Source organism: Lottia gigantea (assembly GCF_000327385.1).
Source record: "Lottia gigantea unplaced genomic scaffold LOTGIsca_109, whole genome shotgun sequence".
Classification (NCBI taxonomy): domain Eukaryota; kingdom Metazoa; phylum Mollusca; class Gastropoda; family Lottiidae; genus Lottia; species Lottia gigantea.
Window position 1 is genome coordinate 499,747 of NW_008706978.1, and position 23,138 is coordinate 522,884.

The 23,138-nt window shown below is 32.1% G+C and overlaps 3 protein-coding genes across 3 annotated transcripts; 2 read left to right on the forward strand and 1 right to left on the reverse strand.

The window, feature by feature from the left end:
• Nucleotides 1-798: 798 nt before the first annotated feature.
• LOTGIDRAFT_198904 (hypothetical protein) lies at nt 799-8,025 on the forward strand. The gene is made up of 5 exons (XM_009046954.1): nt 799-837; nt 2,318-2,413; nt 4,259-4,445; nt 5,071-7,798; nt 7,870-8,025. Exons 1-4 carry the CDS (start codon nt 811-813, stop codon nt 5,223-5,225), a joined length of 465 nt encoding a protein of 154 aa, XP_009045202.1. The 5' UTR covers nt 799-810; the 3' UTR covers nt 5,226-7,798; nt 7,870-8,025.
• A 162-nt stretch (nt 8,026-8,187) lies between these two features.
• Nucleotides 8,188-13,896, reverse strand: LOTGIDRAFT_224116 (hypothetical protein). The gene is made up of 6 exons (XM_009046955.1): nt 13,793-13,896; nt 13,163-13,228; nt 11,458-11,625; nt 10,278-10,473; nt 9,782-9,872; nt 8,188-9,092 (listed from the first exon to the last, which is right to left on the reverse strand). The coding sequence occupies exons 1-6, from the start codon at nt 13,883-13,885 to the stop codon at nt 8,960-8,962; spliced, it is 747 nt and encodes a 248-aa protein (XP_009045203.1). The 5' UTR covers nt 13,886-13,896; the 3' UTR covers nt 8,188-8,959.
• Nucleotides 13,897-14,285: 389 nt separating this feature from the next.
• Nucleotides 14,286-21,608, forward strand: LOTGIDRAFT_54637 (hypothetical protein; the record flags this gene model as incomplete). The annotated part of the gene is made up of 10 exons (XM_009046956.1): nt 14,286-14,364; nt 15,363-15,432; nt 16,071-16,218; nt 16,677-16,736; nt 18,089-18,185; nt 18,845-18,959; nt 19,641-19,651; nt 19,898-20,048; nt 20,933-21,017; nt 21,516-21,608. Coding segments are annotated over 10 exons (909 nt in total), but the record flags the coding sequence as incomplete, so codon positions are not given.
• Between the last annotated feature and the right edge of the window lie 1,530 nt (nt 21,609-23,138).

A 23,138-nucleotide genomic window follows, 5' to 3' on the forward strand; every position in this document is an offset into this window, starting at 1 on the left:
CGATGTTATAGAAAAAGGCAGTTCTAGACCCAGAAGTTCTACAGAATAACAGGCTTGTGTCTAATCTCTCTTTTAATCTCATTTTAACATTCAAACTCAGATAATTCTGGACACACACATGGATTTGAAGATTCACATTTCGAAGGTGGGCTGTGAACACTATTAGCCTACTGATTGTCTTTGCTAAAAAAAAAATCCCGTTTCTGAGACAAAAGTGTTATTGGTCAAAAAAGTCTGTCCATTTAAGTATTTGGAAATTGATATTGTCTGTAATTCTACAATTTTGAATCTCATTTAGCAATTTACATTAGAAGACTACGATTCTTGGTTATGGAACCGGTTAGTCTTAATCGGAGAGAATCATTCACCATTAATGGCACTTATTCTGGCTAGCCAGCTGGTGTTATGTCGAGCCAGCCACAGCCATCAAAGGTGTTGTCATAGCTGTATCCAGCTGGTACAACCCCTCAGTCAGCCGAAAATTGGTAATATGGCTGGCTAACGGGTCTAACTTGGCACTTAACTGAAGTGGCCCCAAGTAAAATTGCCCAAAATACAATAATCAATTAATGGTCTCTAAAATTACTCTTTGATTTCAACCAAAATCATTGGTCAAACTATATTGCCGGAGAATATAGAACCACTTAAATTAAAATCGTCAACAAATTTAAAGTTAGACTGCAAAGCGTCTCAATACCCCATGATTGAAAACCCCCAACTGGATGGATGTGCCACCTTATGTTTTATTACCTCCCTTGATCGTTTAAGTTTTAATCTAGGTGGCGTTGTTTGCGAGAGATACATTCTAAGATGGCAGCGACCAGGCGGCTTCAAAAAGTAAATTCTTTTCTGTTTTAATGGTGTCTACAGTCGTTAGATCATATTTTTTCTATGGTTGTCTTCATCAATTGACGATTTTATTGCCTTCAACATTACCTGGTGCCTCAAAAACTCAAATTTGTAGCGAATAGTCAGAGTTTTCTTGAACAGGAATACATAGAAACGCCTTTGCGTTTGTCTTTGCTTTGTTTTTATCCAATGTTTAACAATTTACATGCCTAAATTAATCTCTTGTTACATTTGAGAGTTGCAGTGGAAATTGTCTTTTTTGCCAAGATTGTGTGTACCCAATTACTTATTTTATGGTCAATAAATACTTGTGTAGATAGTAAATGAGCATTCGGTCAGTGTGGTGGTGGTTGTTATTTCACATTTCATTTTCACTTTCATAACTGTTGCTTTATTATATTACATAGAAAGTTGTTGGAGAGAGAAAAATGGCCGTGACTTATATTTTACCTTATATGATCTAACTTCCTTACAACCTAAAAACACTAGCTCTGTCAGTCAAGATGTCACATGATTGTGAAATTTTGCTGATAATGATTAAGCAATAATTCATCAATAGAAAGCTGAGCTAATGCTGATTGGATGAATAAGGGAATTTGGTTCTTAGACATGAAATATCTCAATGGTGGGGGAAAAGTTCATAGGCTGACTCAGAAGGAGTAGGCCTAATGCCACAGCAATAAGACTTAGTAGTAGCCTATACAATACATTGAATTTAACATTTCTTTATACAAACAGCATTGTTTCTTCTCAGATCAACTGACGCTAATTGAGTGATTCAAAACCTTGAGAGTAGTGATAAAACATCATGTCTGAAAATTTTAATTAAGGCAAATTGAAAATAGACCACTACCTGAACAGGACAAGACTAGGGATTTATTTCCTTCCTCATTTAAGTCTCTTTATATTAAAAAAAGTCTTAATTAAAAATGGCAATTTAGGACATCAAATGAAAAAATACGTATGTAATACAATCATTAATACAGAATGTTTAAGTGGTCTGGATCCACATGCACAATGGAATAATTCAAGCCACCTTGATGGTAGGCAAATGTATATTTTTACCACAGGTCAACAGGAAGTGAAAGAAGCTTTTTGAAACTGAAAGTAGTTGTCAGTCCTTAGTATAATTGAATACAGAATTGAGGCAAACATTTGGTAAATCGAGTAAGTCAAATAAGTGCCAGTAACTGGACTAACTTGATTTACCAAATGTTTTTAAAATTTGCAAAGATGTACCACTCTTCCATTCTGCTAAAACTAATCAACTTTTTCTGGAAATGCAGGAACCACAGGCATTGGAATGTCCAAAAGTCAAAGGTGTCTCTGGTACACCTAAAAAGGCTAGAAAACCTCTTTACAATCCCTTTAAGTTTCTTTTTTTTGTTTTCGTGAAACTTATTCAATGAACCATTGTGTGATGTATGACCTCCAATGTTCTAATTTTCATGTATTTTTTGTATTTTAGGAATTGAACGATATCCGTCAATCAGATCAAAAAGGTTTCCGTGATATAAGAGTGGATGATTCTAATATATTATTTTGGCAAGGATTAATAGTTCCAGTAAGTCTTTCTCTTCAATAATCTGCATTTAAACCAAAAGAAAATGATGAGATACAATGACATTTATTCTGAACATTTTCAGTGTAGGGTGGTATAAGAGATACTCTCCCAAAGCACTGGCCTAGGTCACAAGTGGAGATTATGGCTTTCAATTGAATACATCAATTTGATAGAAAATTACCTACTTCTGGACAAATTTACAAGATGAATAGATAATTTTAAAATGCAAAGCATCCTGGAATTCTTTTTTGAAAAATAAAAAGGTTTTACAATCACACAGGCTTTTGTCAGTGTAAGCTTCATACAAGTTTAAACCAAGCATACATAATATCATAATAAGACAAATAATGAACAGATTTTGTATATATTTGGATGGTTTCATTGGCCTTTTCAAATTTTGTGTTTCAGGTGATTCCCTGAATTGAAATTATTACTTAATTATATTAACATTTATAACAAAACACAAGACAATATTATGGAATATAACACACTTCTTTAATAAGGTTAGGCACATAGCGTTGCAACACAATATATTATACATATGTCGTCATCAAGATGTAATGGCGAGAGAATAAGACATAACAAAATATATACCAACAAGAAAACAATATAGAGATTAAGAGAGACAATATATAAAAGGGTAATTATAAAGTAAGGTAACAATGCGAGCAGGTGTACTCAGCAGCAAACATGGTAGTAAAACATAAGCTAATGTGTTTAAGTTGAGGAAGACAATGGGAGGACAAATAGAAGATGGGAACAAACATATAATGAATGGGGGTGGGGGAATTAGTTCAGCTTTATTTTGGAAAAGTCTGTTGTTGCGGTTGATCTCTGGAAAGCCTCTCTGGATAGCTAGAGCTTCTCGAATTTGTCGTTGTTGCTTATTGGGGAGGTTGGAGGCTATGATATTCATAATATATTCATATTGCATATTTAAAGCAGTCAGAATAAATATTTATTGTTCATAACTGCACTGATTTGAACCCCGAGTCCATTAGGGCATACTACACATTGTTTTTTGGGGGTGGAGATATGGTACTATTCAAATCTGACCAATCAGATCAGGGAGAACGGAAATGAAGGTCATCACAGGTCATCACAGTTAATCACACTACAAACAAACAAACCATCTAGAACAAGTGATTTGATTGGCTGAATTCGGCTTTCATGTCCAATTTTGATTCGACAACATTTAGCTATGAATATGTAATTACTAATTTCACTCACTTGTAATACTACAGCCTTGAGGTATTATGACAAAGCCGGTGGTTGATGTATTGAGTAAGCTTACTAATTTAATGCCATAGTGAAATTATTATTTATTATTGATTGAAAAAGTAGGACAGATTGGGGAGTGGCTCTTTTGTGATCAATTATCATTTCACATGCATTAAAGATAGGTTTCCTTAATTTTTAGTGTCCAATTAAGCAAACTATTAGATTAATTGGTGTTTCTAATGAATTATCATGTATTCTTAATCATATCATTATGTTCTTATTGCATATAATTAAGAGTTTCAACCAATCATAAGTGTCTATGTACGATAGTCTGGATAAACAAAAAAGACTTTTTGACCTTTCTTGATCAGGTCACTCATTGGAATCCTGCTGGTAATTCTCTAATAATTTAGCTAATTATGAATTAATTATGGACATGTGAGACACACATTAGAACACCTCAACTTTCTATTCATATAAGTATTAGTATTTCCATAAATGAAAATAAGGGAACCCATCTTTAAATGCTGTATTTTAGTATGCATGTATGTTGTTCATTGCATCATATACATATATGCTGAGACTTGATATTGTTGAACTCAAATTCTTACATTTGCTTTACAGGATGTACCACCATATAATAAAGGAGCTTTTAAGATCGAAATTTCTTTCCCAGCAGAATACCCTTTTAAACCTCCAAAATTAGCGTTTAAAACAAAGATTTATCATCCTAATGTTGATGAGAAGGGACAAATATGTTTACCAATTATAAGTCCTGAAAACTGGAAACCTGCTACAAAAACTGATCAAGGTCAGTACAAAGCTTTAAAATTTAAACTCACCACAGTTTGACTTGAGGTTGCTCACCTAACAGATCTTCCCAAGTCAAATGAGTGATATTCAATATAATTGATTACTAACTGCCATCGACATAGATTCAGGTCAAATACAAAGTCTGAGTTTTGCTATAATGAGCAACTGATGTTAAGGTCATTTTCCGATTGTTTGTACGCTCAGGTTAATAGATAGATCAGAAGCGTATTCTCGAATTGATCTTAGCGCTAGGACGTCCTAAAAACAGTGTTAGAAGTTAAGACCCTATGACGTCCTATCGCTAAGATCATTTCAAGAATACAGGGCCAGATTCTCTCAGATACTGCTAGTTTCTAACACTCATTGAAAGTCCAGTTGCTCTTAAATTCTGAATGTAGAGACCAGTTCTAAATTGGTGTTAAGAGTGAAAAAGTTCCTAAAAACTTCTATGTAAAGCACTGGCCAAGGTCACAAATAAAGAGATAAATGTAATTGGTAGAAGATACAAATTGAGCATGTTTTTGTCACGATATTATTAGAGCTTCTATGAGCTCTCAGGAATCTCACAGCTAATGTCTTTGAACCATATGAGTAAAATATGTTAAATATCTTCTTTTCTTCAGTGATTCAAGCACTACTTGCACTCATCCATGATCCCGAGCCAGAGCATCCACTACGTGGTGATTTAGCTGAAGAATTTACGAAAGACAAGAAGAAATTTATGAAAAATGCTGAAGATTTTACGAAAAAGTTCAGTGAACGACGCCCCAGTGACTAAATCCAGTCGTTTTGATGGTGGACATGTTAAAAATATTATTTAAATACAAACAAATGTGATGTTACAAGCCTAAAACTTTTGATTTCAGCGCAAGAGAAAAATCAACCCAATTGAATATGTGTTGTTAGATAATGGCCGTAAAAGATGAATTCTTCATTTTTCAAACATTCTTATAATCCTGCTCACAATATAAGAGTGAAAGTGTATGAAAAACCAAGAATTATCTTTTTTTGGCCTCTTTATGTTTGATATATAATTTTGTGAAAGTGTTGAAGATTTCAACTTGAAATGCCTCCATATCAAAGATTAATAGAAAAAGACTTTTGTAGTATGACTTGACAAGTTACTCTGATCAAACAAGACTTTGACATGGTTTCATAATTGGCTTCATCTTCACATTGTCAATACATTATCAACTTCATCTAATACCTTGACACCAAAAGGCATTTTTTTAACTGAAGTTTGTTATCTGCTTGAATTGCATGCTAGCTAATACAGTCAATCAGAGCCCTTCACAGAAAGACTGTAAACAATATGGCTGCGTCTGTAATTACTAGTTCTCCTTTGCGTTGTGAGTTTACGGCAGAAATATAGAAGGAAAGTGTCTATTGATGTCAAGGTATTAGATGGAGTTTGTAATTAAATGATAATGTGGTTTTAAATTTCTTTAAACCCTAAAACAGACACAAAATCTTCTTTCAAGATACAATCTCATAAAATTTCTGTTTGAAAAATATTGCTGCCACATTGGTTCTTTTGTAAAGCATGTAAAATTTTACACAGGTATTATCTCGGCAATAGCAATTGTTTATTTTTTTTAAGGCAGATTGTTTTCTGATTGTTTGTAAATAAGTAATTGACAACTGTTTGCTCAGGTTTTGGTCTTGATATTTACTAAGCTGAAAGTATACATTAATTGGATGATTTCTAGATACAGCAAAGAAACAGCAAGAATGATTAAACAGTTTTATGTTAAATTGGTAATGGTTAGTAGTCAAAGAAAGATAGCGCTGTTGTCATGCTTTAAAGTTCTTCTCTTTTGTAAGCTGAAATCTTCTGGGATCTCACAAGTTGATGCAGAATACATTTTTGGGGGTTTATTTCTTAAAATACACGTGTTTCTTTACTATAAAATGTTGATCAATAGTTGAAGGCCGTGTGAGGAACTGGTTGAATGATTATTCAAAATAACAGTTTCTTGTAAACAAAGTCGTTAGATAGTTTTTTATTAATTATTAATGAGGCACACGTATCAACTAGTTTGGTCAATGTTAGTATGTCTTTCTATTTTATTTTATTGTGTAAAATTTATGTTAAGATTCATCTTTCAATACAACCAATGGTAACTTTTTTTTGGCAGGATACTTCTGCGATGTTTAGCTTTCATGTGGCGTTAACAAATTAAACATTAGTTATTAAAAATCAAGATAACAATGATTATTTAGGCAGTCAGCTATGATCTGTCAAAATAGCTTATTTGAATTTGAATCTAACCTTATTGAAAATTTGGGGAAAGTAGATTGATATTTATGTCCCAATGGTGAGAAAATGTTTTTTCAAGATTTGTAAAGTATTAAGGTATAGTAAAAACAGAAAAATTAATTTTTTTAGTAGGACAAAAGCCTAAAACCAAGTATTCAAAAATCCAACTCACAAAAGACTAATCTATGCCATATAACTGGTGATAATAAATAAAACATTCCCTCTTTATTGCTGGACAATCGTGGCATTTTTATAACATCAAATTTGTACTATTCATTTGGGTACAGAACTATAATAATTATAGTTCTATGATTTGGGGTAAAGCAATAAGTGAGAAATGAACCTGTCCTGATGATATAAGAATGAATGTAGCACAAAGTGTGGGCTAAACTAAAGGAACATTTTAAAATTTGATTCATGTTTACCGAAATATGATTTTATTTGGTTCTCTATGAAAATTGTAATTTGGAATATAATATTTTGTGTGTTTTAAAGATACCATGAGGTTGTTACTATGTGAATGAAAGATTTATATATCTGCTCTGTTAGAAATTAAAAACTCACTTAAAACTAGATAATTTCTTTGTTACATGTTTAAAAATTGGAGCAGAAATATACTTTTATTTTGTTGATGTATGGAAGTGATTTAAGATTGCCATAGTTTATTTTTCTTTTACTCTCGCATTGTGAACTACTAAAATCCTAATTAAATTGCTATCTGTTAAAGAATAAGAAAATATCTTGTAAACACTTCATCTTTATTTCGTCTGATCTGTAAATCGCTCATTTAAATATAATGATAATCTAATAACATTGTCACTTGTGCAAATAAATCATAAACCTTGTAGTTGATTTCTTATTGTAGGTCAGTATCAATTAGTGTGGTAGGATAAAAACTCATTTTAATTGACATACTAATTTTGTGCTCATGTCTTTAAAATCCTCACCTTACCATCAATTTATTAAACAGAACTGATGTGCAGTTTTTCCTCAAGACTTTCTAGTTTCCATTCTGCTTTTTGATTGTCTACTCAGTCCATGTGCCAATCATATCATTACTAACGACCTCAGAAATTAAGAGACATTATAATGACGTATATTACTGTAGCCCCTGTCGGTTGGTCCATCTTTCTTGTAGACCTGACCTGATATTGATGAGACCTCCGTCAAAATTGAACTAGATAATAATTTTAAGTAATATTTACAGCAGGATTCATGAGTAAACGAAACGAAAAAATGCTATACTTGTTAGTTATGATTGACGGATGGGGGAGTGGCCAGGTGTTATGTGATTGTACATGCAATAAAAGCTGTATATAAATTTTGGTATACAAGTTAGTGGGGTTTCTCGTGTCTGATTTTAAATCAGGTCTTTACAAACATTCACACCATATTTTGTGAAAATCCATCAACAAACAACCTTATTTCCCTTATTGCACATTGAATGGTGTTGACTGTCTTCATTAGCACATTTAAATTTAGGCTTATAACTCAATTTATTTCATTTCATTTTATGTCATAATTTATTTTACATAACACATTTTTTGTCTTAAAGGGACAGGAGCACCATTTTAGGGGGTTGATTTTTGAATCTTGAATATATGTAAATAATCTTCAGAGGTACTAGAAATGTATGAAAATCACATAATGCCAATATCTCAAACTAGGAATTTTACTCACTATTTCTATATATGTCTTTTCTATATATCAGAGATAATCTTAAATTGACAAGTCGTCATTTTAACATTTAATCGCCATTAACACATGGATTTGAAGGCTAACTATGACTGATTGGCTTAGCCAAAAATGGCTTACCAGTCCCTTTAAATTTTTGAACTGTAAATGCATTGACAAGTTTATTTAGAACAGATGCAGAGAAGACAGCAAAAAGGTTAGAGTCTTAAGACTTTTCTAGTTATAGCCAAAAGCTGCCAGTGGGCATACGTCACATTGCCTGGAAAGCAATCTTTTAACACTTGACAGCCCTTACCAAAAAAGACACTGTATGAAAATGATGTCCAATAGTTCTGTCACTATTTTGACCGATCTAGAATAATAATTAACAAATGTGTTCAAATGTAAGTTATTGATTCAATCATTCATACATATTACTTTCATACAAAAAAAAAGTTAACAAACAGAAACATTGTCATTTCTCTGGTAAAACTGCTGATTGAAGCTCATTCCACAAGGAAATGTCTCTAATATCTGCATCCACTTTCAAATTGTTTCACACATTCCAGTAACACTTGTCACTGTGGTTGTTCATTTTCATCTTGACCTCGGCCTGCTTGCTGTCCTTGACCCCAATTAAAACCTCCTGGTCTTTCTTCTGGTAATGGATTATAATTTGGATCTTCTGGAGCTGCATCAAATATATATTTTCTAGAAATAAAGAAAGTTTGTAAGTGTTTGGTGTTATACTTCTATAGAAGCAGTGGCCAAGGTCAGACATACTTATTTTTCATCATTTTTTTTGTCTCAGAAACAGGTTTAGCTAAGCCAATCAGTAATAGTGCTCACAGCTCACCGTCGAAATTTGAGGCTTCCATGTTTATCCAGAATTATCTGCGTTTGAAAGTTAAAATAATGAGTTGTCTTTTCTTGAGACATTGTCATATATAGAAAAGACATTTATAGAATAGAAATGGAAATTCCTAGTTTGAGATAGTTTTTAAGGAATTATATGATTTTTGTACATTTCTAGTACTTCTGATGACTATTTACATATATTCAAGACTAAAATCAACCCCCGAAAATGGTTCACCTGTCCCTTTAATTAGATACTGGCCAGGCTTTCGTTTGACATAAAAGAAAGATTTCTGGAAAACCAAAAATATGAAATTTAAAAATTTCAAGTTTGAGCAAATAGCTAAAAAACAAAAAATAACAAAACAAAAATCTTCCTTTGACACTTGTTTCGCAAGAGTGCCCCAATGGACATTTTCCAAAACTTGAAAACTTTTTGAAACTTTGATTGGAACTACAACAGCAAAATATTATCTAATCTTTTACTGTTTGTGCTAGATGACATACCATTTATTACAAGTCGAAACCAAGAGTAAAATACTTACAAAAATTGTGGAGTCTTTAAAATTTTAAAACCATTTGGTTGTTGTGGAAAAACATCTTCTAAGAAATAATATATATGACCTATTGCTATACCTGTAAGAAAAGATTTAAACACATTTAAACAATCTTATTAAGTGAAGTTGTTCTGTTTTCTGATTCTCTGTGATTTTCCCTTTTGACTGGAATTTGGATCCCAATAGGCAAATAGTTTTTTGCTTACACATAAAAAATATTTTTTAAGATGACCTTATTAAGTCGAAGAAGTGATTCAAAATGGTTGTGAACTATGTTCATGTGTGTTATTTCAACGAAAGAACCATACTTATACTTAGTTTCGTATGTGCAGTTTGTTTTAAATATCAGGTAGTTTAGATCTATCGCAAACATTCATGCGAACAATTAAACAAATGCAAATTAGCTTATTTCCATCAGCATTGACCTTTTTCTATTGCACAAGTCATTCTTTGTAGTATATAATACGTTGATTAATTTACCTACCCATTAAATCTATGATAACTGAATTTCCTAATAACAAAGAGAACCCCAATAACACCCAAGGTAAATAGGGCGCTTGAAAGTTCATTAAACCAAAAAAATTCATTCTTATATAAGGATTTCTTCGACTCCATACATACACCAACATTATCGTAAAAACACTACCTAAAAATACTAAATTAATGACTAGACCAACAAGCTAAATAATTGGTTAAGGAAAACATCTAACTTTGCCTTTTAAATGGATTCAAATATGGTCATAAACGTTATCTTCAATGTTAGTTTGATGCATTCATTTCAACTTATCATAAGATAGATTAAAGTGATACTACGTCTTAGACTGAACATAAAATTTAGGAATTTTAAACTTGGTCAATAAGAGCATATATTCATCAGTAGATATACCTGGTGTCATAAATAACATAACAGAATCCTAATATAATCCGATAAATCAAAAAAACTTAGTAATTATCCATAAATATGCAATTAAAACTATTGAAAAACGCTTAATATCAAGATTAAGTGTTTTTCAATAATTACTCAGTTTTCCAATTTTCCAGATTTTACAGGGATTCTGTTGTAACTATATGATACCAGGTAAACTAACTGATGAATATATACTCATATTGACCATTTTGAGAACTTAAATTTTATGTTCATTCTAAGACGTAGTATCACTTTAAGAAATTAGATGTTCATTCTCAAAGGAAAACTACCTCACAGATGGGACATCAAAATAAAACACTTGACCATACATGTGTCATACTTATAGAACAGAATCCCTTTATAATCCGATAAATCCATAAAAATAAGTAATCACAAAAAAACTCTCTAATAATATTAAGAATTTTTCAATATTTTCCTGTCATTTTATTGATAACTTAGTTTTATGGATTTGTTGAAATTACAGATGTAGCTATGACCCAGGTAAGTCCACTGATGTATTATAGACAATTTTTGGCCAAGTTGAACATTTTTTATTTTTTGGTAATCTTAAGAAGTTTCTCTCAAATTCAAGTTCAAAATTAATAGCTAATCACTATTAAGCATCTCACTGTCAAAATATTACAGCCACAGCCTTGGTAAGAAATTCAGAAAAGTGAAATGAAATTCTTTTTGTTAATGGGTGCACACAAATATAAAATTAAAAGGCATTTTTAGAGCTTAAATTCATCAAGGATACAATCATAAATACTCCACCAAATAAAAACATAAACACAAAATCAGCAGTTCGACCACGGAATGAACCTTCTTCTAACATACGACAATAACGATATGCAAATATAATGTTGAATAAAAAGTTAAAACCAATTGGTCCAAAATACAGAAAGTTTGTAACAAGTCTCCATATCTGAAATATAAATATAAAAAACTATAATGTTTCAGAAGATATTTCCAGTGTTAAAATAGTGCTTAAAACATAAATTGTAGAGCGATATAGAAATATCAAAACAGAACCTGAAACATGTTGTTACTCGGAGTTTCATGCTGTACGATCTTCAGACAACTCAGACTGAAATAGATCAATTGTCAAACCATCGCACAGCGTGAAACTTTGAGTAACAACTTGCTCCAGGTTTTGTTTTTCTATTTCTTTATCGCTCTATAATTGTGATGTTAAGTGATGCAGGATGAAATAGGTCAGTTGTCTGAAGATCACACAGCGTGCAACTCTGAGTAACAACATGTTTCAAGTTCTGTTTTAATATTTCTATATCGCTCTACAATTGATAAATTGAATAAAGTGACGAAGCCTGAAATAGGTCAGTTGTCTGAAGACAGCAATGCGTGAAACTCCGAGTAACAACATGAATAAGGTTCTGCATTTAATATTTCTATAAATTGATACATTGAGTATAGTGATGCAGGCTGAAATAGGTTAGTTGTCTGAAGATCGCACAGCAAGATAATCTGAGTAACAACATGTTTCAAGTTCTGTTAAAATATATTTAATATTTGTAAGTTGGATTTAATTCAAAATAAACTACTGTCATATTGATAAATAAAATTATGCAAACTAACCTATGTTCAAACTATTATACACTGTCGCAGGTGCAATTTAATCATTATATAAATCATGACATGGTAAAGTAATACCACCCAATACAAGTAAGATCTACTCAAAGATTTAAGCCTAAACACATTATAATTCATTTTAAATTTAAAATTTCATTATTAAAAACATTGTAAATTATACATACAAATATTTCTAAAATATGCTATTCCTTTTTTCATATTCACTTGATTTGTTCAATTTGTTCACAAGAGGTGATAAAAAAAAACCAGCCAAGTAAGTAGTTCAAACTAAACAGTTTGATATTTGAAGAAACTTTCAGAATAATTAGGTGACATATTTCTCTTAATTGGCAAACTAGGTTGTCCCTATGATTAACAGATATGGTTACGTTTATATATTATAAATATCAATGAAAGTCTGATTCCCAGTCTGTCTAAGATTTAAAATAATACTACGTTTTAAAATGAACATAAATTTTAAGAATTTTAAACTTGGTCAATCAGAATATATATTCATCAGTAGATATACCTGGTGTTATAAATAACATAACAGGATCCTTATATAATCTGATAAATCCAAAAAACTTAGTAATTATCCATAAATACGCAATTAACTATAGCAAAATAAAAATTTTCAATAATGACTTAGTTTTACGAATTTTCCAGATTTTACAGGGATTCTGTTGTAACTTTATGACACCAGGTAAGTTCACTGATGAATATATACTCATATTGACCATTCTTTAGAACTTAAATTTTATGTTCATTATAAGACGTAGTATCACTTGAAAAGTCATTTTATTTTGAAGTATTTCTTCAATGTGAGACAAAGTATGCATACATTTAAAAAAAAAAATTCAATGTCCGTTTACCTGATATTGTCTAAATATCAAATCTGGATTAAAGTAGATTTGAAATGGAGTTATAACATCAAGTTGCTGAAAAAAAATTTGTAAAAATATATAAGTATCATCCTAGCTCTGACCAAGGGCCATCCTAAATTTAGACTTTTAACATCGGTTTTAGTTTAAAATTAGGTTCTTGTGGACAGGAAAGCTTTTGGTGAAGAATTTGAGATTTTATAAAAAGTAATATCAGTCGACCAGCAAAATCTCAAATGCTTCACCAAAGGCAATTTTGTCTACAGATTGAGATAGGCTACCTGTGATAAAAAGTGGTCTGAGTTGTCTTCGAAAGTCGGTCTGAGTTGTCTTCAAAAGTGTTATAAAAGTGGTCCATGTTGTAACCAAAAAGAGGTCCGAGTGATCATCAAAGAGTAGTCTTTGATATTGTTGTCTTTTGAATACTATTTAGGCATATTGAGTTGTCGTGGTTCCTACAGTCTACAGAACAGATAGATTACTGATTGAATTCTGCCTCAGACAGCAGAGACTGAGAGTGAGAAGAGCAAAACAGCAGTTGTATTTCATCATAGTCCCTTTGAATTTCTCTGATCCTATAGACCTAATAAATATGACAGCTGTAGCTTTGAATATACTCACAACTGCTACAGTTGTTAATACACATGCTGTTGTATAAGCCCGTGTAATTGGGGGCATTTGCAAGTACTCTTGTTGAAACGTTTGAGCTGCCATTTCGGTTGTTTACCATTTTCTATAGCCACGTGTAGCACGCATGCGTCGAATATGCCGATAATAACCGATAAGAAATTAAGACTTTAAACTTCGAATAAAGGAATAGCTTAATCCAAACATTCAGAAAACAGTGAGGATATTCGTTATTCATTATAACCATAATTTTTTTCCGTGAACGTTTGCGATGTAGTTACTTTTAATGAGCTTAACTCTTAATAGCTAGCTTGAAACTATTGAAAGTAAAAAGATTGTCGGTTTGTTTCCTAAATCCGCGCACTGTTCTTGCGCACAGCGGAAGATAAACTAAAAATTCGTAAATACTGAAAGAAGAGAGAAAATAATTCAATTGTTGAATAAAATGTCAAGTTACACTTCATCGCCGCGTCATTATAATGACGACGATTTTCTTAATGAAGATTTAGATGAGAGTACCGATTTTGAAGATGATCATGATCTGGATGGAAACATGTCGGACGAAGGTAACTTCATACCATCTCAGTCATCACATCGGCATCGATATCCGTATCCTGACGATCGGGATCACCATCATCGGACTGACTGGCTTATACACTATTTTTCCTTCTTTTCAATTTCCATGGTAGATCACTGCATGCCCGCTGACTATTAATACCTTTATACTATTGCTTAGTCCGAAACATCTGCCTCTATTCCAGCCTTTGATGGATATTTTGGCAGTTACATCAGCTGGAGTAGAGTCAGAAGAAACAGACCCTGGCCCGGGGGATTTTACACACCTCAAAAAAATGCGTTTTCTCTAACATAATATTGAATGATTGTAGATGAGTTAACTCAGTTTATTGACGAGTTAACTGTCTACGAATTGACATGGAGGCAAGTTGACTAATCACCCATTTAATTATCTTGATGATTGTAAATTAGTGTTGGTCATCACGGTAATTTTCGTTTTGTTAGTATCAATTTGACTCTGTGACCTTTGAACCTTGGCTTTAAAACAGCCAATGTTAGATCAGTTTCGCAAAAAAAAACTTCGATGGAACCTGAGAAATGGCATAAATGGTTTTGCAGATGCGAGGTATCTGAATAGGTTTAAACCCTGTGCACCTGCAGAGATGCAGAATGGACCCATTTATCAGGGCCTATTTTTTCTGTCTCTTCACCATCTGACATCTGTCCAAATAGATATTGGAGGCTGGAATAGTGGCAGGTGTTTCAGTCTAACTATTACTATGCCTACTCTCTGATCACAAATCAATGCTCAGAGAATCACATTTTGACATAGAAATACCAAATCAGAAATACTTCTACACTACTGAGTTTATAATTCTGATGCCGTCACAAGCCCCAATATAGTTTAGAGTTGATATTTCAATCCATGCAAATTATATTTCAAAAGATGGACATAATATGGAAAATGACCACTTTGTAATGATTTTGTTTTTAAAGATGAGTTACTATTAAGTATTAATTGTGAATCCTGTATAATTTTATAAATTAGATACTGAAGATGCAAGTGAGACAGAAGAGAAGCAAGAACCTACATTTCAAAGAACAGAAATTAAAGAACAGTAAGTAACTAACTAAATAACTTGTATGCAAATACTATAAGAATACTCACATTGATGATATATCAGTGTCCCCTCCCCCATGCACCTATAAAGTTTTGAAAACCTCTTTACATTCTCAGTAGTGAACACAGCTACTATCCCTAATGCCAGTGCCAGTGCCTTGTGTTGATGAATAGTAATAGTAGTTTTGTATGTTTATGCATGAACAGTCAAATAAAAAATCACAGATTGAAAGGAATAGTTGTGCTACTTTGTGGGTTGATTTTAGTATGGAATAGTCTTCAGAAGTACTAGAAATGTACAAAAATCGCATAATTCCTTTACTTCATACTACTCGCTTTCTCTATATATCACAGAGTATCTTAAAATGACAAGTGGTCATTTTAAAATTCAAATGCGGATAATTCTTGTTTAATTTGTAAAAAAAAATGGCCTACTTGTCCATTTAAGAGAAATTGATCTATATTTCTGGCCAGTGATTTTTTTTTTTATGGGAATAAATCAAGTTAAAATTTGGTTTAAATAAAATCTCCTTCACATGGGAGCATGTGACCCCATTCACCCTCAACTGATCATTTCCATTTTTTTTCCTCTATATTTTTAACTAAGATCTCTGAAATTATTATCTATTATTCCAGGATGTATCAAGACAAATTAGCACATTTAAAGAAGCAGTTACAAATGTTATCTGAAGGTACATTACCAGAATATATCAAACGTAATAAGAAAATAGAACAACATTACAAAGAGAGATTAGCTCTGAGTGAAATATGGAAAGATCTTCAAGTGAGTATAATCAACTGATATAATTTCTAGAAAAAGATACGAAAACAGATACAATTGGGTTAAACTAAGTTATAACTTTTCAGTTGACAGCTGATGGAGCTTAGTTTTTTTTATATTTCTTTCGAACCAGGTAGGTCTCAATTTTTGCAACACATTACAATAGAAAACATGGTTTCATTAGTCAAATTTATATGTTCTGAAGTTCTGTGTTAAACTTTTTGCATTTTTTTAAGTTATTTGCTTATTTTGGTTAAGAGAATGTTATTTTCTGTAATTATTTAGGTTTCTAATGCACAATGAATTTGCAGATTATTCAAGAATATATGATAATATGATTTAATATAGCCTGCCGATCTGAGATTAACTTACAACTGATCAACATCTTTGTTAGAAAACATGGTTTTCTGTGGGTTTATTTAATCAGCTAATCATGCTAGTTCATTTTTCTGATTTTGTAGTTGAAAATGGTAGAAAGAGAATTTATAAAAGAGAAGGAATATATTCAGAAAGATTTCGAGGTTTGTTTATTGCAGTTTGTTTTCAAAATTTAAAAAAAATATGATTTGTGTCAGGTACTCTGCAGAAACTGTAATAGTTGCTGCAACATTTGTAGTGCATTTGACCTAGCTCTGTAGTGAATAACTGAATGAATATAATTTGGAAAATTGGCACAGTGCAAAATGTGCAAAAGGTAGAAAATTGGAGCATTTTTGTTCGGGTTTTCATTTTTGGGATCTCACAAGATTTTCCAATATGATTGCAGTTTAGAATTTTGAAAATTCACACATTTTTTAGCATAATTTTGAAAATTTTGACCAAATTTTTTACAGGGTTAAAGGTCATTGACCTTGGCTATCATGGGATACTTTTATATTTGACCTCCGACGTTTCAAATTTGGGGCTTTTCAAGTAGATCGTCTGCTTGGACAGTCCAGGTGTTTGGTTTACCACACTCTGACGTCTCTACAGTAGGCAAAAAACATCCCGGAGAAGCATGTAACCGATCATAAATCGGTAGCACATATCATGCTCCATTATGACAGATTATATTAATGTCGAGTACATGAATATGTCCGCCTGTCAACATTTCTTATGAGCACTATAGAGACTTTTATTCAATTTTGATAATACTTGGTGTGATGCTTTAGATTGATAAGATCTCGGTCAATTTGATGAAAGGTTTTTGAGATATTGCCCTTGACTTTGTAAAAACGCGTCAAAATTTGTTCGTGAGCACAATAGAAGTTACAGTTTTCAACCAATTCTGATGAATTTTGGTGTGATCATTGGAATTGATAGATCTCGAACAAGTTCTAAGTTGACGCATTTTCAATGAAAGCTTTTTGAGTTATTGCCCTTGACTTTGTGAATGTGTTGTGAGGACTGTAGAAGCTGCAGTTTCCAAACGATTTTGATGAAGTATTTTGACTTTTTTTCATACATTTCTGTTCTGTTCCCAAACTATATTTGCTCTAATTTTGAATCTATTTTGAGCGTAATTTTCGATTTGTTCATTACTTTAAACTGATTGATTAAAATAGCAATTTAAAGAATTTCAGATTGTGACTTTTTTAGCTGACTTTTTTCAGTTTTGATTTATGCGGTTTTTGTTCTCTACAATTTTATTTTAATCGATCTGAGAATTAACAAGGTGGCAGGCATTTTGATTGCTAACTTTGCGTAATTTGGTTGGCCTCGGTACCATCAATGGTAGTAGTTGATATTTTTGCTTTGGAATCATGTTATTTGTTGCTGAAACAAATAAATTTATAACACCTCTACTGTGTTGAAATAATAAGTTCAACATGTCTCTAACTGAATGTAAAGTGATCTATGGTCTATATATATACAAGTGATATGTTTATTGTAGGAAAAGAAAATTGATTTAAAGGAGAGTTTAATAATGGAATTAGAAGATAAGAAAAGAAGTGTAGAAGGAGAGAAATCTGTATTAGATTTAAATGGAGGTAAGATTAGACAATAATAAAACAACACCTAATAGAGTTTCATGCTGTTTCTCTACTAAAGTTTGACAAAATTAACGCCTACTTCTACATATGATGATTTAGGCCGTTTGTTCATAGAAATTGCAAATTGAAGCTATCAATGTCCCCGATACACAAAACCTCTTTACAATCCCTTTTAAGATACAGATAGTTCCATCAATATATATTATTGATGGAACTATCTGTATCTTAAAAGGGATTGTAAATAGGTTTTCTAAATTTTTTATGTGTATCAGGGACATTGATAGCTTCAATTTGCACCATTCCAAGTTTCATTCTGACATCTGTGGTTCTTGCAATTCCATTTAATACCTGATACACACAAAAAGTTTAGAAAACCTCTTTACAATCCCTTTAAACATTTAAGACCCCATGATATTGAGTGTTGATCTCATATTAAGACACATCTACCTTACTTTAGTCCCGAATGTAAACATTTTGCAGTCTGATTAAAAGTAGACCAAATTTTTTTTCATTGTTATTGGGATGAATGTTCAAGAAGGGCGTCGTTGGACCCTAACTGCAGTGGCTGCATTAAAATAAAAGCTAATAATCCGCAATGAAAGTTTGGTCTAATTTAATTACACTGAACATTTTTAATCTGTTAAAAAAAATTTCAGATTTTATGGATATGACAAGGCCAGTTATGACAAGAAAATTAAGAAGAAGACCAAATGAGCCTATTCCAGTCCCAGAAAAACGTCGAAAACCCACTGCAAATATCCTTTATAATATGTTTGTCTACTTAAAGGGGCATTCTGCTATTTATGTAAAACATTTTTTATTATCAAAAACGTCGTAAATTACACCTGAGAAGTTTGCATTTATATCTATGCGCCTTATTTATCAAACTGAATTTGTTTTAAAAGGGTTAATTGAGAGTACTAATTGTTAATTAAGCAGTTTGACCAAGTTTTAGTGTTTGGCTTTATAATGGCTTGATATTATTAGTTTAAACTTTTAGAATACATTGGAGACATATATCTCTACAATTGGTCGTTTATTGCAGAGCGTTTGTAAAGGAATGGTTTTTTTGCTTTCATAACTGTTATTTTTAGTCCACCAGGGAGCTTCTTTCTTGGCAACGGCACTGGGTATGATAAAATAAATTTCATGACGATTTCTTACTTGTGACTAACTATCTACCGAATGTAAAACGAAATTGTAATATGTGCAAAAAGTAGATAAATGGCTCTGGATGGCACATTTTGGAGTGAATTTGTTTGGATTTTCAATTTTGGAATCTGTTAAGAATAATGTCCAATATGATAAAAAATGTCCAATTTTGAAAATGTTGATATTTACAGTAATATTTAATATTGACTACAGCTTTTAGATAATGTTAATATTTTTTATTTCCGACAAGTGGTTCTGGTTTTATGGGTGTCACTAAAAGTTGAGTTTTCATCTTTAAAGCCTTCTAACAAGTGCCGTAATAACGATAAAGCAATAAATCTTTCAGATTCATAATGCTGAGATCCTGAGCTTGCCCACGGCTTAATTGACCCACTTTTGTATTTCTTATCCAGATTTCTTGGTATATACTTAAGTATTGGATTTGTGATTTTGAAGAAAAAAAAAGAATTTGTGCAGTCTGATTGTGTATAAATATCGCTATGAGATATAATATATTTTCTTTAACACGGTAATACCACAATTAAATATCTTACTAGATGAAGATGAAATAATGAGAGATATACAATATTTAAATAAGATTACAGGTAAACCTGTTAAAAAGACCATGTTATCAACCTCTAGTATTGATGGTAATGTTAATAATGAAATGAGAATAGAAGATGGTAAATTATATTATGACAAACGATGGTAAGATATTTTTGTTTTTTTAAAAAGTAAAAAAAAAATAATTCAGGGTTGCCTCTCGTTAAAGGGACAGGTGCACCTTTCTTTTTGAACAATCATACTTTAGCCTCAGAAACAGGAATTTTTTAGCAAAGCCAATCAGTAATAGTGTTCATAGTTCACTGTCGAAATTTGAGCCTTCAAATCCTTGTGTGTCAAGAATTATCCGTGTTTGAATGTTAAAATGACGACTTATCATTTTAAGATACTCTGTGATATATTGAAAAGACATATATAGAAATAGTGAGTAAAATTCCTAGTTTGAAGTATTTTTAAACGAATTATGTGATTTCCGTACATTTCTAGTACTTCTAAAGACTATTTAAATATATTCAAGACTAAAATCGGCCCTCAAAAATGGCGCAAGTGTCCCTTTAAATTAGCTTAAATTAAATAATAGATTTATTAAATATCAACTCCCTTGAAATAATCTTTTTATTTCTGCACCTCTCTTGTTTTTAGATATTCTTTGACTTATTATTTTGATAATATTGCTTTTAGAGAGGTGCAGTGGGTAGAATGTGCTTACTCTTTCTGTGATTTCTTTTATGTCTTCCTCAGTGATGTTGCTGTAATACTGACTGTGACTTATTGATTATGATGTGGATTTGTAAACACATGGCAGTTTGGTCCTTTAATATGCTAATGACAAAGTTCGGGTAGGCCCTTGCAAAAACCGGACTTTTAAGCTGGTTTGCCAGTCATGTCAGGAAAATACAGCCAAATCAACAGCCCTGGGGTAGGTCGGAGTGGCATTGTTATTGATTTGATATATTTCTACTATTTAAAGTGATATTCTTTCCATATCAATTCTCTAGTATTTGTTAATGTTTTTGTGTTGTTTGTAGGTTTCAGAGGAATCATCCAGTATTTGTGGAATCTAAAGAGGGTGGTAAAACTCATGGTATTATTACTGGTATAGGTACACAAGAGGTAAGGACTTCTAATCAAATTTGGGGTGAAACAATGAAATTCATTATTTAGGAGCACAGGGATTTACATAGGGGTAGGATTGCATATTAAACTAAGCACACTACATTTCCTTTTGTCGGTGTGGAAAAGAGATTGGTGCTGTTTAGATCATACAAATCAGATCGAGTGAGAATAAGTTCCTGTAAACAAAACTCTTTGATTATCTGTCAGCTGTAATTCTTTACTGAAAATTCATATTATTTATCATCGACCAAAACGGTCATACTCTGCTTTCGTTCACAAACAAAGCATCTATGAAGAATGATTTGATTAGCTGAGATTTCCTAGAAAGGCCAATTTTGATTGGACAATGTTAAGCTATGAATACGTAATTTCTCTCATTTGTATTACCACAGCCACAAGGAAGTATGACGAATATGGGGGCGTGGTTTAGACACAAGATATATTCATGTGAATGATTCTAAATTATGGACTGAAATTTCTTTTTATTTATTACAGATATGGATACGTAAAACATCGGATAATTCCAAATTACGAATATATTTATCACAGTTACAAAAAGCTAAATATATTTTAAGGAGAAGAGCATCATAGTGTTAAATAGATTAAAGTGACATTATTTTCATAATGGTCTGGATAGAAAGGTTCCAACTGTAGCCCATGGCAAACAAATTTGAAAATCAGACTGATTTTGTCAGTTTGACATGTTCTTCATTAACCAACTAGGATTACTTCAGCTATTATAATGTGTTGCAATATCTTAGATACTAAGAAACCGCTATGGTGGTTAAAAACTTCATGAATTGAAGGGAGAAGATGATCCTCATTGACATCAACGTGTTTTGTCTAATATTTATTGTCGGACTGTAGATGGTGAAGCTGGTGATTTGTAAATATTCTCTCCACAGCACCTATTAGATCATCATCTCCAAACCTTGTCAAATCCAAATTGATTAAATAGATCAGAGGTTTCAAATGAAATGTTCAAATATTTGGCAGTTTCTCCATGTTAGTGTTTTTCTCAAAAAGAGATTTTGTGTCATACAATGTATTAAGAGGTTTCAAGCAGTCACCCACAAATTAATGTTTTCAAATTTCCTTAAGTTTCTATGGAAATCCCATAATTGGAGTTTTCATTGAATTGAATTATGTGGCAGCAGAATTAGTATATATTTAAAGTGACAGGTACGCCATTCTTTTTGACCAATCATATTTTAGTCTCAAAAACAGGAATTTTTTAGCTGAGCTAATCAGTATAGTATTCATGACTCACCCTCCAAATTTGAGTCTTTAAATCCATGTGTGTCCTGAATTGTCCGCTTTTGAATGTTAAAATGACGACTCGTCAATTTAAGAAACACTTATGCAATTTTTGTTCAATAATAGTACTTTTGCACTCTATTTACAATTTATATATTTCCAAAACTCAAATCAGCCCCCCAAAATGGAACATCTGTCCCTTTTAGTTCAATATTGAGGTGATGTGTCCCTTTTATTTACCCCACCAACTCTGTTCTATGTAATTCTATGTAATTTTATTAAAAATATCTCATCATACTAATTTCATTTTTGTAATACCAAGAGGATTGTTATCACAAGTACTAGCCCTATTATGTCTCAAAGCCTTAAAGTAAAGGGACATGTTGCCATTTTTTTGATCAATCGTATATTTTTTAGGCTGAGCTAATCAGTAATAGTTTTCACAGCTCACTGTTGAAATTTGAACCCTCAAATCTATGTTATCTGTGTTTGAAAGATGACTTGTCTTTTCTTGAGACTTGCAATATGTAGAAAAGACATAAACAAAAATAGAAAGTGAAATTCCTAGTTCGAGATATTTTCGAAGGAATTGTGCAATTGTACTTCTGAAGACTATTTACATATATCCAAAACTCAAATTAACCAGATGAATCTCTCCTTTTAACACTAAACCTCAGAAATTAATATGTGGCACAATATTCTGGAAAAACTGGCTAGACAAATTGTGTGTATGGCAAAGATGGCAGTGGCGGCACCAGCCTTCCGTGACTGGGGGTACAAATAGGGTGCAGACTGACTCAATGGGGGGACAACTGTTGAGGCTGAATCCAAACTTTTGGCTATTCTGTGGTAGTGTCATAG

Bases quoted from the DNA above. Each gene is read 5' to 3' on its own strand.
- LOTGIDRAFT_198904 (XM_009046954.1), top strand. From the start codon at position 811: ATGGCAGCGACCAGGCGGCTTCAAAAA. The intron at 838-2,317 runs GTAAATTCTTTT...TTTGTATTTTAG, and splicing joins CGACCAGGCGGCTTCAAAAA to GAATTGAACGATATCCGTCA. The intron at 2,414-4,258 runs GTAAGTCTTTCT...TTTGCTTTACAG, and splicing joins GGCAAGGATTAATAGTTCCA to GATGTACCACCATATAATAA.
- LOTGIDRAFT_224116 (XM_009046955.1), bottom strand. From the start codon at position 13,885: ATGGCAGCTCAAACGTTTCAACAAGAGTACTTGCAAATGCCCCCAATT. The intron at 11,626-13,162 runs GTAAACGGACAT...TTTATATTTCAG, and splicing joins TGATATTTAGACAATATCAG to ATATGGAGACTTGTTACAAA. The intron at 10,474-11,457 runs GTATCCTTGATG...CCAATTATTTAG, and splicing joins TTGGTGGAGTATTTATGATT to CTTGTTGGTCTAGTCATTAA.